Here is a 13,982-nt window from a genome sequence, read left to right as displayed (position 1 = left end):
CTCTGCCAATTTCTGGGCTACTGGGATGCTGCTTTTTTAGAATAATGATCCTGGAAGGGGGAAAACGGATTTTGATGACACAAAATGCCTTGGGGGAAATGATGCAGGTTCTAGCAGATTCTAGCAGAAGTCCTGGACTGACTCAGGCATGCCCGAGTTCCATTCTGGGCTCAGTCAGGAACCAGTGGCTTCCCCAACCCAAGTATTCACGGTCCTTTCTGTCCCAGGGTCGTTTTGGCAGTTCTTACTTTTTGATGAAGATTTTTACCAGCATCCAAAAGTTTCTGTCATGACAAAGGACTTCTCAACTGTCAGGCGGGGGCAGAGAATCTGGGATGGGCGTGAGGAGGTGCTTCTGTACTTAGGAAGGCATGTTTGACATTGTAACGTAAATGTCTAGCCGTAGAGTGAAAAGAAAAACAACTACTTTCGTAATGCGAAGACTGGAAGTGAACGGGAACCAGATTTACTTGGGTGCTGGGAGGTGGGTCTAGAAACGATGAAAATCCCTTAGTGTGGCTCTCATTTGCCACATCAGGACTAACTCAGACAAGCTTGGGTTGAGAGAGGGTGACCCCGGGAAAAGGGCTTAGGGCAGTTCCAAACATCCCAGCTGGCATCAGATCCAGAGCCAAGCTGCCAAGCAAGGTCTTTCTGGTCACCTGGACCTGTGACCCCTGGGGGTGCTGAGCGGGGCATCGGGGGTGACGTGCAGTCTTGCTCCAATCGCCCCTCCACACTGGGGTAGGCCACCTGGGTCGGTCACCACCAGAAGAATCCTGGTCATCCCCCGACCCTCCCCACCCGGTACCTGGTGGCTGCAGGGCTGGGAGTCTGCCCTGGGTTCCTCCTCCTGGGCAAGCTTACCTGGAGCCTTAACCACAGCGCCCCCTGCTGGCCAGCGTCGTCTTTCCTCGGACCCTCTGTGGTCTTCCTCCAGCACAGAAACCCAGGGTACCAGCAGATCTGCCCAGGCCCCCAGCTCAGCTGAGCTGGGTGCAAACACTTGCGGCCTATCTGGACAGCTCTGTACGCATCCGCTTCCTGATGTGCAGCATGGATTAATCACCCAGACTTTCAGAGCACCCTGCGACTATGAAGTGCGTAGTACCCGGGTGGGTGACGCTTAGTGGATGGCCGTTGCTCTTCATGAGCCGTATCTGGGACCTCATGTCTGCTCTCCCATGTGACCCCAGGACAAGGCTCAAAACAGGCATGAGGACGCAACAGGCCCAGCAGGTCCACGACCCGCACAGGCGTTGGCCAGGCATGGATCTGTGGCAGAGGGACTCCGACCACAGAGCCTGCACCCCTGCTTGGTGGCCACACCACCTCTCAGAGTGGAGGCACGGCCTGGATTTACAAGCTTGATGGCCTAGGTCCCGATGTTCTGGTCACCACTTGCAGGCTGGGTCCCACTGTGCTGGGGCCCTTGTTTCCCATCTATTCAAGGAGGCAGGGGACAGAACCCCCATGGAGCTTCTTATAGGGGTTTAAGCGGAGAACACCCATGATGTGCTCGGAACAGGGCCTGGGCATAGGCAGCTGCTGCTGCCTTTACCACCTTCCAGAGCTGGGTGATCACAGCGGTCATGGGAGGAGTAGCAAAAGAGCAGGGGTAGGGCCAGAGGCTGGTGTTCCCCGCCCCCAGACCCATTCCGGGTGCGTCCCCCAAGGCAGCTCCTGCCATCCTCCTCGGTGCCCCACATTTATCCAGGATCTTTAAAATGAACGCTGCAGGGAAGGGTAATTAAGTTTAATAGGAGCCCTGTCGATTTAAAGCCACAGGGGGGAAGTAATTAGATTTAACAGAAGCGGTGGCTTTCTGAACCGAGACACGCAGCGTGGGGGTCCTGGTCTATAAAGGCTTTGAGATGATGTCTTTCTGTAAAGCCGTTCCTGGTGACATTTTCTGCACGCTCGGTCATTAACGCCAGTCACAGACTGGGGTATGAACATGGCCTTTACTCATTGGAATTCATTAGGCCTGGCACTGATTTCTCTCTGTGTGTCTGGACTGCTTGCCCGCCCATCGCCTTTGCGCTGAGACAGCATGACTTTCCCCCAGAACTGGCCTCCTGGGGCCCCACACCCAGGAGTTCCGGGGGTTGGAGAAGAAATGAGAAAGAATCGGTGTCCCGCCCAAGGTCCCTGGGAAGACCCTCTCCTTTCCAACCGGGCATTGTCGGGATGCTTTCCCCGCTTTTCTGAGCATCACCAGAGAAAGTCTGGTTGGCGGGACCCACTTCACCAAGGGGCCCCAGTTTCCCGGCCTGGCGCCGGCCCCGCCCAGCAGCGCCACTCACTGTCGCTCTGGCCCTCCCGGACCTCTCCTTCCGCAGTCTCCCAGGACATCGCGCCCTGGCCGGGGAAAAGAGCTCAGGGACCCAGGGACCGGACCAACGACAAAAGGCACTCAGAGAGGGGGCTCCCTGCGCTGCGCCCGGCTGGAGCTGGGAAGCCAGCTCCCCGTGTGCAGAAGCCAGCCCGCCTCGAGCTGGGAAGCCAGCTCCCCGTGTGCAGAAGCAAGCCCGCCTCGCCCCCGCGAAAGGCGCCTGCAGGGCGACCGCCCGGCCCGGCTCCGGCCCCGGCCCCGGCGCGCGCTCTGGCCGCACCGAGGCCGAAACCGGGGCGGAAGCGCCATCTAGCGCCCGCCGCGCGCCACTCCTCCATTGTTCCTCCCGGGCTTCGAGCCCGGCCCCCCGTCGGGGGGCAATGGACGGGGGTAAAAGGGGCGGGAGGGGGGCCGGGATCGCGAGAACATAAGACCAGGAAAACGTGAGCTAGTCCGAGCGGCAGGGGGAAATTCTAATGGACGGCTTGGCATCTGGAGATATGACGGTTAGGGCCGTCGTGGGAGGGAGCGGATGCGGGCTTTTAAGGGGAGGGCGCCCCAAAGCCAAGGCGAAGCTTCTCCGTATAGGGGGTGAGGGATGCAAAGGTCGGTGCCCGGTTCTCTGGTCACGGGGTTCCTGCTCCCTGCTCCTGCTAGTGCCTCGCCACGAGCGCATTCCCTGGGGGGGCCGGGGGCGTGGGGGCGGGGACCGGTTGTCTCCTTTATTGCTTTATAAAATCAGACTCTCCCAGCCAAGGAGACCTGGTCCCGGGCCCCTGCGCTGCTGGGGGGAACTCCCCCGAACCCTCCGGTGAAACGGGGCCTCTCCTCCCCCAGATCTGGGAGGCCTGGGCGGGGTCACCCGGGCGGGGTCCGGGGAGGGGCTGGGGCGGGAGGCGGGGTGTGAGTGGGTGTGTGCGGGGGGCGGAGGGCTGATGCAATCCTGATAAGAAATGCTCGGGTGTCGCGGGCACCCACCCGCCGCGAGGGTAAGACGCGCTATATAAGGCCGCTGGCCTCGGGCCGCTGTGCCGTCGGAGCAGGAGCGCCGAGCGCCCAGGCGCCCGGAGGGCACTGCTGGCTGGAGGGACCCACCCCGCCGCTGCACCCGCAGTCCTGCTGCCGCCCAGCTTCCCGCACCCTCGCCGCCTGAACTGCGTGCCGAGCCCGAGGGAGGTGCCATGCGGAGCGCCGCGAGTCGGTGCGCGGTAGCCCGCGCGCTGGTCCTAGCCGGCCTTTGGCTGGCCGCAGCCGGGCGCCCCCTAGCCTTCTCGGACGCGGGGCCGCACGTGCACTATGGCTGGGGTGAGCCCATCCGCCTACGGCACCTGTACACCGCCGGCCCCCACGGCCTCTCCAGCTGCTTCCTGCGCATCCGTGCCGACGGCGGGGTTGACTGCGCGCGGGGCCAGAGCGCGCACAGTGAGTGCCCACTCGCCCCGGTGTCCCTTCCCTTTCCCTCTTTCGAGAAACCCACGTTTTGGCCCCACTGCGTTCTGCTCCCTGCCCGCGGCCCCTGACAGCGCGGGGAGCTGAGAGAGGAGGGTGCCGGCACGTGGACCCCCTGCACCCACGCCTTATCGTTCGCTTGCCCCCTTCAGTTCCCGCGAACCCCCCACTCCCAGGAACTCCAAATCTTGGCACTTGGGAGTCCCATTCCCTCCCCAGGGTCCTAGGCAGCACGAGAAGTCAGGGGAGTGGGGGAGGGCCTGGGCCTGCGCGCCCACCGCATCCACGTGTTGGGGGCCCCGCGGGTCCCGGCTGCAGCCCTCTGCTTCTCTCGCGCCCAGGTTTGGTGGAGATCCGGGCAGTCGCTCTGCGGACGGTGGCCATCAAGGGCGTGTACAGCGACCGCTATCTCTGCATGGGTGCGGACGGCAGGATGCAAGGGCTGGTAGGTGTCTCCGCCGGAGGATACGCGCTGGGGCGCGGGACGGACGCCTGTGCCCAGGCGGGGCCCCGCAGGGGAGCTGGGCGTGCTGGATCGAATCCAAGCTCTCCTCGCTTAATGCCCCGGGTCCGGCATGAGGCTCGAAAGGGAGGACGCCAAAGGGCCCGATGAAGCTGATGTGCGAATTTTTTTCTCCGCAAGTTCACGGGGAGTCCCGGATGGCCGCCAGAGAATGGGTGAGAGCTGTCTCTGCATCTCCGGTCGAGCCGAAGGCCGGCCCAGTGGGACAGAGGAAGCGCTGACTCGGCTTCCTTTGACATTAAACAGTGAAACCCACCTCGGGCCTTTTCAGTCTGGGCGTGCGCGTGTGTGGTCCTCGCCCCCCGTGTCCCTCCCTGCGGTGTACAGTAAAAGGAAGGCACGAGAAAGGATATTCACCGCTTGGATCGTTTTTAAAAAGCCAGCCTTCACACAAGTCAGGAAAAATTACATTTGGGACGGTTTTTTGTTTTTTTTTTTCCCCCTTAATGTATATTTACTGGGAAAGCAGTGTGGTTTTTGCTGACGAGTTGGAAGAATACTCCGGGGGCGTGTTCGTCCTTGGGTCGCGCTCACCTGTACTGTAGATGCTTTGGGGGGAGGGTCCTGGGGCGGGGGGCGGGCTGGGTAGGCCCAGGTAACCATCGAGGTCTCGGGGCAGGAAATGCGCGGAGATCGGGTCTCGGTCTCTGGGAACAAAGACTGGGAGTTCAAAGGGAGCCCGCGCCCCTCCCGCGCCCCCGGGCGCACAGAAGAGGCTGTGTGAGGTCCCGGCCCCGCGCTGGGGCCTCAATGCAGCCCGGCTGGGTCGGGGACGCGGCGGGAGGAGCGGGGCGGGGCGGGGCGGGGGGATGGGGCGGGGCGGGGGGAGACCGCGCCTCCCGGGATGCCCCCACCGCCCCGAAAAGATGCAGATGCCGGGCCTCCCCCCGCAGCGCGCATCTTTTTAGTGTCCCAGTTGTTTTGTGTCTCTGAGGCCGGTGTAGCGCATTTATCCAGAGGAGTCGGTTTCAGGTTTTATGGCGGAGTCCCGCGCGAAAGGACCAGACGGAGGGAAAGAAAGGAGGTGGTTGGCTTGCTGAAAGCTGACACCCGAGGCCGCCCCCAAACCCGCAGTTGCAACTTTTGTTGTGACATTTACTTGGGGCGGTGGGAAGGAAGGTCTGGAGGACCCGCCGGCGCAGATGGGTCCAGTCCACCAGTGTAGTCCAGATTTTGGGGTGGAGGGGTGTCCCTTCCCCTAAAATCCTGCTCTGTTTCTTGATCCCTTGGGTATGGCTTAGCCAAGACGGAGGAGTTGTTTGTTTTGTTTTGCCTTTTTTTTTTTTTTTTTTTTTTTTAATAAATTGCACTTTTTCCAAGCAACTGGATGGAAATCAGTTGCTTTCCTGTTTGGAGAAGAGAATGGGGGGGGGTGCTAGTTTGTCCCAAAGGACCGGGACCGTGAAATGGTGCCACCGTTGCTTTCTCTTCCTTGTGTGTTTATGGGTTTGCAATTCCCCCGCTGTCTGGTAGCCGTGTCCCCTCGCCGGGAGCTGGGCTGGCCGAGGCTTCAGGAGACCTGAACCTTATCAGTGCCTTATCAGCACAGCGCTCACCCACCTGCAGTTCAGCGACCTTTGTAGGCTTGGGCACAAACGCGACTGGGTGCCTCCCGGGGTTGTTTACCAGCCCAGCCCTCCCTGCGCCCTCTGTGTCCCCCACAGGGTAATGACCTTCCTCCGTTTGGCACAGGACTTGGCTCACGGGTACCCGTCTGGCTACCAGCGTTCTGGGACCCCAGCGGCTGCTTTTCCGCCCTTCGGCTTGCATTTCCCGCCACCCCGCTGGGTGCAGGCTCTGTCCTGGGCCTGGGGGGAGGGGCCGGCTTTATCTTGATAATCCTGGCAAGTTGCTCTGAAGGCTCTGGGCCCTAGAAGGAAGGACCCCATGGGGGCCTACGTTGCCTATAGGGGGGCACCCGAAAAAAGGCCTCAGAATGGCCCACTGCTCACTGAACGCAGGTCTGAATGGGGAATAGGTGCTTTAATCTGGTTCCCAGATGGGATCGGAGAGCCTACCTAGTTCAGCGGGGTCTCCCCAAGTGTCGGTGGCCGCCAGGGACTAGTCCTGTGTTTCCCGTAAGGGTGGGGATCAGGGACGCAGACACTCATGTTGCATGGCTGGTTTTATGCCTCTGTTGCTCGGAACAATACTAAATTGAAGAAATGGCGTGATTTAGGGAGGGAGAGAGAAAAAATACACAGATAATCTGTATATACAGATCTTGGGCCCATACGTAAACCACACGTGAAATACCCACCTGAACTTGGCGCGTGTGTACAAAGGTTATAAAGGTATATAAAGCGAGTTTATAAAGTTTACATAAGGTTTTATATAAAGTTTATAAAGCAGTACAAGCTTATATTGAAGTATATTTAGTATGTCATACTTCATGGTTCATATGATAATTTATCGTGTTTATATCCGTATACGTTCAGTGTGTGTATTAATGTAATGCATACTTTCTATAAGCATGAATTTACACGCATAAGCACATCCTTTAAGTGTAACTACACACACCCATTTGTAGGACCCATCACGTGGACCCACATGGGAGTCTGTAGCTCAGATGGTCCCCTGTGCCCAGCCTCTCTGCTGCTTCTGGTGATGTCACCCCACGGGGCTCCCCCTGGTACTCACAGCCCTCCCCTTTTCTCCCTAGCCTCAGTACTCCGCCGGAGACTGTGCTTTCGAGGAGGAGATCCGCCCTGATGGCTACAACGTGTACCGGTCCAAGAAGCACCGTCTCCCCGTCTCCCTGAGCAGTGCGAAACAAAGGCAGCTGTACAAGGACCGGGGCTTTTTGCCTCTGTCCCATTTCTTGCCCATGCTGCCCGGGAGCCTGGCGGAGCCCAGGGACCTCCAGGACCACGTGGAGGCTGATGGGTTTTCTGCCCCCCTAGAAACAGACAGCATGGACCCTTTTGGGATTGCCACCAAAATGGGACTAGTGAAGAGTCCCAGCTTCCAAAAATGAGTGGGGCTGCGGCCTCCCCCTGCGCCCACCCCACCCTCAGAGGACAGGACCGTGGCCGACCTGTGGCTCTTGCAAAGCGGGTTCTGGCCGTGCTTCTACAAGTACAATCCTGGGCCCGTGCTCCAGTTAGCTTTAGGAAGAAACATCTAGAACTTGTACATACAGAGTTGGACATTGGCTGTCCCAGTTTCTAGCGGATAGACTTGTACGCTCGTGAAATCGTAAGCCCCCACCCCGCTCCTTTGCCGTTGCTGGACAGTTGCTGTGCTGCCCTGATCCCGCTTGAATACCTCCACTGACCGGGAGCTCACTACCTTTGGAAAGATTGTTAGGCCAAGCTGAAGTGTTCTACAGATCTCTCTCCCGTCATTTCCAGCAGAAGCAGCCAGAAGAAAAGCGGTCAGTTTAAACTCCCGTACAGGCGATCAGCTTTGTGAAACCCTAGGTAAATTCAACTTTACCACAGCATAATTGATCGAGCTCTCCACTGCAGAGAGCAGTGCTGGCTCTTCCATAACCCTTCCAGGACATGGAAGGCGCAGGCATGGCCAACCAGGCTTCGGAAGCAGGGGGAGCCCGAGGCCTCCTCCAGCCTGGGTAGCCCTTAAGAACTCCCCACTACGGCTGCTTCTGGGAGGGATAACCTTCACCGGACTACTTGGCAGTCTGCCCAGGGCACATCAAGGAATTCACTTGCTCCTCCCCTTGACCTTCAGTGCCCTGGGCATAGCCAACACTTGCAGGGCTCGGTCTGGTACCCTGAGGGAACGACCACCTGCTCGGAGGGACAGGACGCAAGGACAAACGCAGCAGCCCTCCTCCTCTGGGATCCCATCAGCTCTGGGCATGTGGGTTTCCCACAAGCACCTCTCTGGACAGAGCCCCGTGGGTCTCTGCCCCTGGCACGCTCCCTCCTTTCTCTGCAGCCGTGGATACGGACCAGAGCAGAGCAGACACGGCCTGTGGGGCTGTTTCCCCATTGCCAGCCTTTTTGCCAGGCGGTGGGACTTGGCCGCCTTCCCCCTTAGGGAGACCTGCACATCCCGTTCAGCAGCCGGGAGGGGTTGGGTTTGGAAGCCCCCGGTCTTGTCAGTCACTTGCAGAAGCAGCGAGGAGAGGGGCCCTTCCCCAGCACTTAGTTGCCAACGTGGTATTTATGCGTAATTTATTTTGTTTGATATGTACATCTCTATATTTTCTTACTTTATTTATACCCCCCCGTGTTGTATTTATGATGTACATGAGTGTTGTTTTCTACATTAAAGCACAATTTGTACCAGAAGTCGCCTTTCCTTACCCAGCTGGGATGCGATGCCTTCGAGGGGGGGCGGGAAGAGAGCAGAGCCTGGCGTTGAGCTCAGAGGAGACACTGGTGTGTTTGCTGTGTTTAAAACTGCACTTTTCTACAGAAGCTCCTGGTCATCGCAGCCTCCCTGGAGGCCGGGGCTGAGGTGGGTTGAATTGTAGGTTAGGTTAACCCAACAGTGGAGGCTACATGGGCCAGGGTGCCGGCGTCCTCGGCTCTGCTAGGATCTGGGTGGTGAGGGCAGTCTTGGCGGGGGTGGGGTGGGGGTTGCAGGTGTTCCTGAGGGAGCTGGGATGATGAACAGCGACCCCCGCCGCTCCGTCCACTAGACCACCATCCACTAGACGCCAGTGGTAACCAGTGGTCATGACTACTGAAAATTGTGAAGAAGTTGCTGTGCTTCTTAGGACAAAATTTGCCCCGCCAGCTGTTCGTTCTGGAGGAAATCATTGGCCTCTCGAGCCTCAGTGTTTTCACCTGTAACACGAGGGCAGGTTGGAGAGGGTGGTGAGGCGTGGAGCAGCCGCTCTGGGCCTAGTGCGGACAAGAGTCCAGTTCACCCCGTCGGCTGGGAGTTTCTGGGTGCTCAGGTTGGCTGGTCATCTGCCAAAGATCAGAGTTAGTCTCCCGAGGCCATTTCGTGAGGTGCCTCCCACGCCCCCCGCAAGGACTCCCCAGTCTATCCTGGCACGCACCCCACTGTCGCAGACGTGCCCAAAGCTGACCCCGCCACCCTACTCCCGCCCCAGGTGGCAGTGCCGGGTGAGCCACACCTGCTGACCCGCATCCTCTGGCCCTTGCCCAGGTGAGGGAGTCCAGGACCTCAGAGGGAAGGCACATAACCCAAGGTGCGTAGCGCGGAAGCCGTATGACGGGAGGGCTGTGGGGTCAGGCAGTGGGTCCCCCCACACCCGTTAACTGTTCTGCCTTGAGCAAGTGAGTCACTCTGTGAGTCTGTGTCCTCCTGTGGACAGTGAGCTGGACAAGGTGTGCATTGCGGGACGGTGGGGAGAGTCGCATGGAATTCTGTCCGCGAGATGGTTGGGACCAAGTGGGCTCCCAGACGGCAGCCCTCACCAGCACTAGAACTTGTGGCCGGGAACAGTTATTATGGTTCTTAAATTTGGTTGCACGGCAGAGTAACCTAGGGGAAAATCTGGTCCCGGGCGATGGGGTCTAATTGGACCGGATGCGGCCTGGACATCTAAGATTTTGTGACACTTGCCAGTGATTCACACGTGGAGCCCAGGTCGACAGTCGTGGGAAGCCTGTTTACATGTGATCTGTGCCCTGGAGACAAACACTTCAGGGGAAAATGAAGTGGAGTGTCCTCCCCACAGCACAGCCCATAGTAATGAGTAGATGCACATCTTTGTGAACTAATTCACACTAGAGTGTTGATGGTTAATACCTTTTCACTCTAGGTCACGTTTTCACTTGACCTGGCGGCCAAAATCTGGGATGACCGTTTCTGTGGCTGACGTGGGTCCTCTGGCAGGAGACGGGGAAGAGTCTTCAAGGCTGGATCTTGCATTCACCCCATTGACGGGCCTCGACTCCTCACAGGAAGGTGGGCTTGCTCTCTTGCTGTATCTCCCTCCGCCTTCGGCAGTTGTCAAGTCTAGCAAGTAGAAACACGACAGCCCCGTTACATGAGAATTTAGGAGAAGCAGCACACTTTTTAGTAGAAGTATATCCCATGAAATATGAGATATACTTATGCTCAGAAATTATTTATTGTTCATCTGAACGTCAGACTTAACCGGGTGTCCTCTATTTTGTCTGGCTGCCCAGTCTGTCTCCAGAAGATCTGCTGGTGACGAGAAGAGAGAGTGTGAGCCCACACCCCCTCGGGCTCAGGGAAGGCTATGGAAGGAGTGGGTGCCCTGCCTGGTTTGCTGGCAGGAGAGTCGCAAGTCCCCGGGGGGCTCTGAGTGCCCTGGGGAGCTGGCTCCGTGTCCCTGTCTTCCGGAGGGCTCTATTGGCTGGCGGAGAGGGGGTGCACCCCGGCGAGGTGGGCTCCTTCTGGCCAGATGGAGAAGATGTGCTTCATTCCACGGGCCACGGGGGTCCTGGGGGTTCCCCAGCACAGGGATGCAGGTCCCTGGGAGGCTCCACCTGGCTTCCTTGCACTTCCACTCACTGTGGAATCTTCAGTCCCCACGGCGGGGACCCATCCTGCCCGTCCTGCCTGTTTGTTCGATCCAGGCTTCCCCAGCCACCCTGGTTAAGCTAGCCCACCTAGACCGGCACAGGATCCCAGCCTCAGAGGACAGGGTGCTCGGCGCCTCGGCCTGGCTTGGCCTAGGCTCTGGGTCGCCGCTCGGTCCCCTCTTCCCAGCAGCACTCCTCAAACATCCTGCATTCATTTCCTAGAGCTCCCATCACAAATGACAAAGAAGCAGGAAGCTTAGAACAAGAAAAGTGTATTCTCTCCATCTGGAGGCCAGAAGTCCAAAATCAAGGCATGAGTGGGCCTCATTCCCTCTGGAGGCACTGGGGAAGGGTCCTTCCTGCCTCCTCCAGCTTCTGGGGGGGGGGCGGGCATCCCTGGGCTGTGGCTGCGCCCCTCCAGTGTCTGCCTCCGTCTTCATGTGGCCCCTCTGTGTGTCTGCTTTTCTGTGTTATAACATGACACTTGTCAGTAGTTGGAGGGCCCAGGTGGGTAATGCGGGATGATCTCGTCTCGAGAGCTTGACTTCTGCAAAGAAACGTTTCCCAACCAAGGTCACGTTCTCTGGTTCTGTGGGTGAAGACTGGGACACATCTTTTGGGGGGCACCATTCAACCCAGACAGAGGGAGAGACATGAGTAGGGTTGCTTTGTTGGAAAGGGTATGCACACTACAAATCTTTCCAGTCGCTTCTGGATTGTGCAGCCAGTTATCCAGGGACTACCTTTAATGTACACTAGAGCAGTCAGGCCTCGCAACCACCCTAACTGAGTTTACCGCAGGGAAGACTGGGAGCTTGGGGAGGGCGCCAGGCTGGGGCTTCACCCCCCCAACTGACATCAGGCCGGGCACTGCTGGGGCCCTGGCAGGGGGATGTGGGAGACCCCCAGGGGAGGCTGGGGGTCACCTCCTTCCTTCTCAGCTGCCCTGCCCTCTGGGTCCTGGATCTCAGGTGGAGTGGGGGGCAGGGGAGCCCAGGCCCAGGTGAAGCCTGGATCCAACACCAGCCCTCCATGAGGAGTCTGAGAGCTGTGGGCAGCTGGGCCCAGACCAAAGCAGGCTGATGGGGGAAAACCCTTCTTGGGAGACCTGGGACGCAGGTTCCACGATCGCGTTCCTCCATCAGCGCTGGGTGATGTCAGCTGGCCCTGGACATGTGTCCTCCATGTGTCCTCTGTGGCCTCAGAGCTGGACACGGGCAGTGGGTCAGGGCCTGCTCTCATGGGGGCTGGCTGGGTAGAGGCTGGAGCAGGTGGTAATGGACGGAGGCCTGTGGTCTGGGGTGGCCAACCCTGGGAGGGCTTTAACATCGGTCTGTCGGAAGCCAAGTAGCCCCCCACCCCCAGTCTCAGCGTCCACCCTGAGTATCACTGGTAACATCCGGCTCCAAGGGACGTTTTTAAAGAATTACAGGTGATAGACGCGCCTGGGTGGCTCAGTGAGTCAAGCCTCTGCCTTCGGCTCAGGACATGGTCTCAGGGTCCTGGGATCCAGCGCATCGGGCTCTCTGCTCAGCAGGGAGGCTGCTTCCTCCTCTCTCTCTGCCTGCCTCTCTGCCTACTTGGGATCTCTGCCTGTCAAATAAATAGATAAATAAAATGAATATATAAAAAAATTTTAAAAAGGGAATTACAGGTGATAACCTGAGAAAGGGTCTGACCCACGGAGGAGCGGGTCCTTATCAACGCTCTTCCAGCCTGGCTCGGGGAATGAAGTCCGGGATAAGACCCGTCCCGCGGCGGGGAGAGGGACTCCCCCGGCCCTGGCGGCAGGTGGCCCGGAGCGCGCTGGGAGGAGCGGCCGGAGGCGCAACGGCGCCCCCCAGTGGCGGGTGCCCTGACACGGTCTCCGCCTCCCGCCGACTCCGGGCCAAAGGAACTGGGGATGCTGGACCCCAGGAGCGCTCCGAGGGGAGGGAAGGCTCCTGCCCTTCCGTGCCCCACCATTAGACACACACCAGGACACACCAGGAAGTTATCGTGTTGCCAATAGTTCCTAACATGTTTATGCACCTCCGGCCGGCCAGGCACCTTCTCTTACCAACCCTGCAGGTGCGCACCTGTGTGCCTCCCCTGTTACAGATGAGCACACTGAGCCCCCGGGGTCGGGGGAGGTGAGTTCCACTGAGGCCCAGAAGAGCTGGTTTCCTCCGGCACCACCACACTCTGAGCAAAGCAGAAGTGGGAAAGGGGGTTGGCCTTTACTGCTGCAGACCCTACACTGGGTGTCTCCCCTCCACCACCCAAGGCTTACAGGGAGCCCCAGCCTTGCCTTCTGATGTCACTGCCCTGCTGGGAGGCCGGTAGTCAGGCCAGGACAAGGAAGTGTCACAGCAGGAATGTCTGCTCCACAGAGGTGGGAAGTGAGGGGTCTCTCCCAGGCAGGGGAAGAATGGGGGCTGCCAGGAGGGGCAGAGGGGAGGGAGCCCAGAGAGGGGTGCTGGGGCCAGAAGAGGCCATAGCCCTGGGAAGACAGACACTGGAGGACCAGAGCTGGGGCCCCTCTGAAGAAAGGAAGGGGTGTGTCACACCGCAGAGACCCTCTACAGCCTCTGCTAGGGGTTCATGAGCCCTCACGGGTCCTCTCCAGTGACAGCAGGTTGGGGGGGCGGTCAGGGCTGGATCCTGCCTTCACCACCTCACGCAGCCTCAACAGGACCACTCCCTCTCCGAGGGGCCACCGTGGAAGGCCACCCTACCCCTCCTCCCTCCTCTGGCCCCGGGGGGCCCTTCCCAGCCACCTGCCACCATCCACAGGGCGTCCACTCTGTCACGGGGTCTTTGCAAAGTGAGCTTCACAAGTGGGGCGTCTGCTCGTCTTCAAACATTCATAGTTTCTTTTAGAACTGTATTTACTTTGAAGCTCACGGTTTTGGAGACACACTCCCCCCCCCCCCCATGCCGACCCCGCCAAGCCCATCCTGGACTCTGTGTTAGCGGGAATGAGCCCTTCCTGGCAGAGGCCACGAAGACATTGGGTTGTGTGTTTGGGACTGTGGCACAGCCAAGCCCAAGGGAGCACAAGGGTGTGCGGGAGAAGTTGGTCCCCTCTTGGTGAAAGGACCGCGGCCGGGTCTCTGTGCTACTCCCCCCCATACTCCCCCCCATAGTCTCTGCTTCTGCATAAGCATAGAACTCCCCTGAGACCCACGCAGCGTTAAGGAATTCTGGTGCGGCCTCCCTGCCCAGACTCCTCTTTTCTCCTTCTCGCCCTTGGAAG

The 13,982-nt window shown here is 59.1% G+C and overlaps 1 protein-coding gene across 1 annotated transcript; it reads left to right on the top strand.

Annotated features, from left to right (window-relative positions):
• Positions 1-3,357: 3,357 nt before the first annotated feature.
• On the top strand, positions 3,358-7,755 carry FGF19 (fibroblast growth factor 19). Its single transcript, XM_059159032.1, has 3 exons — positions 3,358-3,757; positions 4,126-4,229; positions 6,970-7,755. The coding sequence occupies exons 1-3, from the start codon at positions 3,517-3,519 to the stop codon at positions 7,282-7,284; spliced, it is 660 nt and encodes a 219-aa protein (XP_059015015.1). The 5' UTR covers positions 3,358-3,516; the 3' UTR covers positions 7,285-7,755.
• Positions 7,756-13,982: the final 6,227 nt, after the last annotated feature.

The sequence above is a fragment of the Mustela lutreola genome, chromosome 1, assembly GCF_030435805.1.
Source record: "Mustela lutreola isolate mMusLut2 chromosome 1, mMusLut2.pri, whole genome shotgun sequence".
NCBI lineage: Eukaryota > Metazoa > Chordata > Mammalia > Carnivora > Mustelidae > Mustela > Mustela lutreola.
This window is presented reverse-complemented; position numbering and strand designations above follow the sequence as displayed.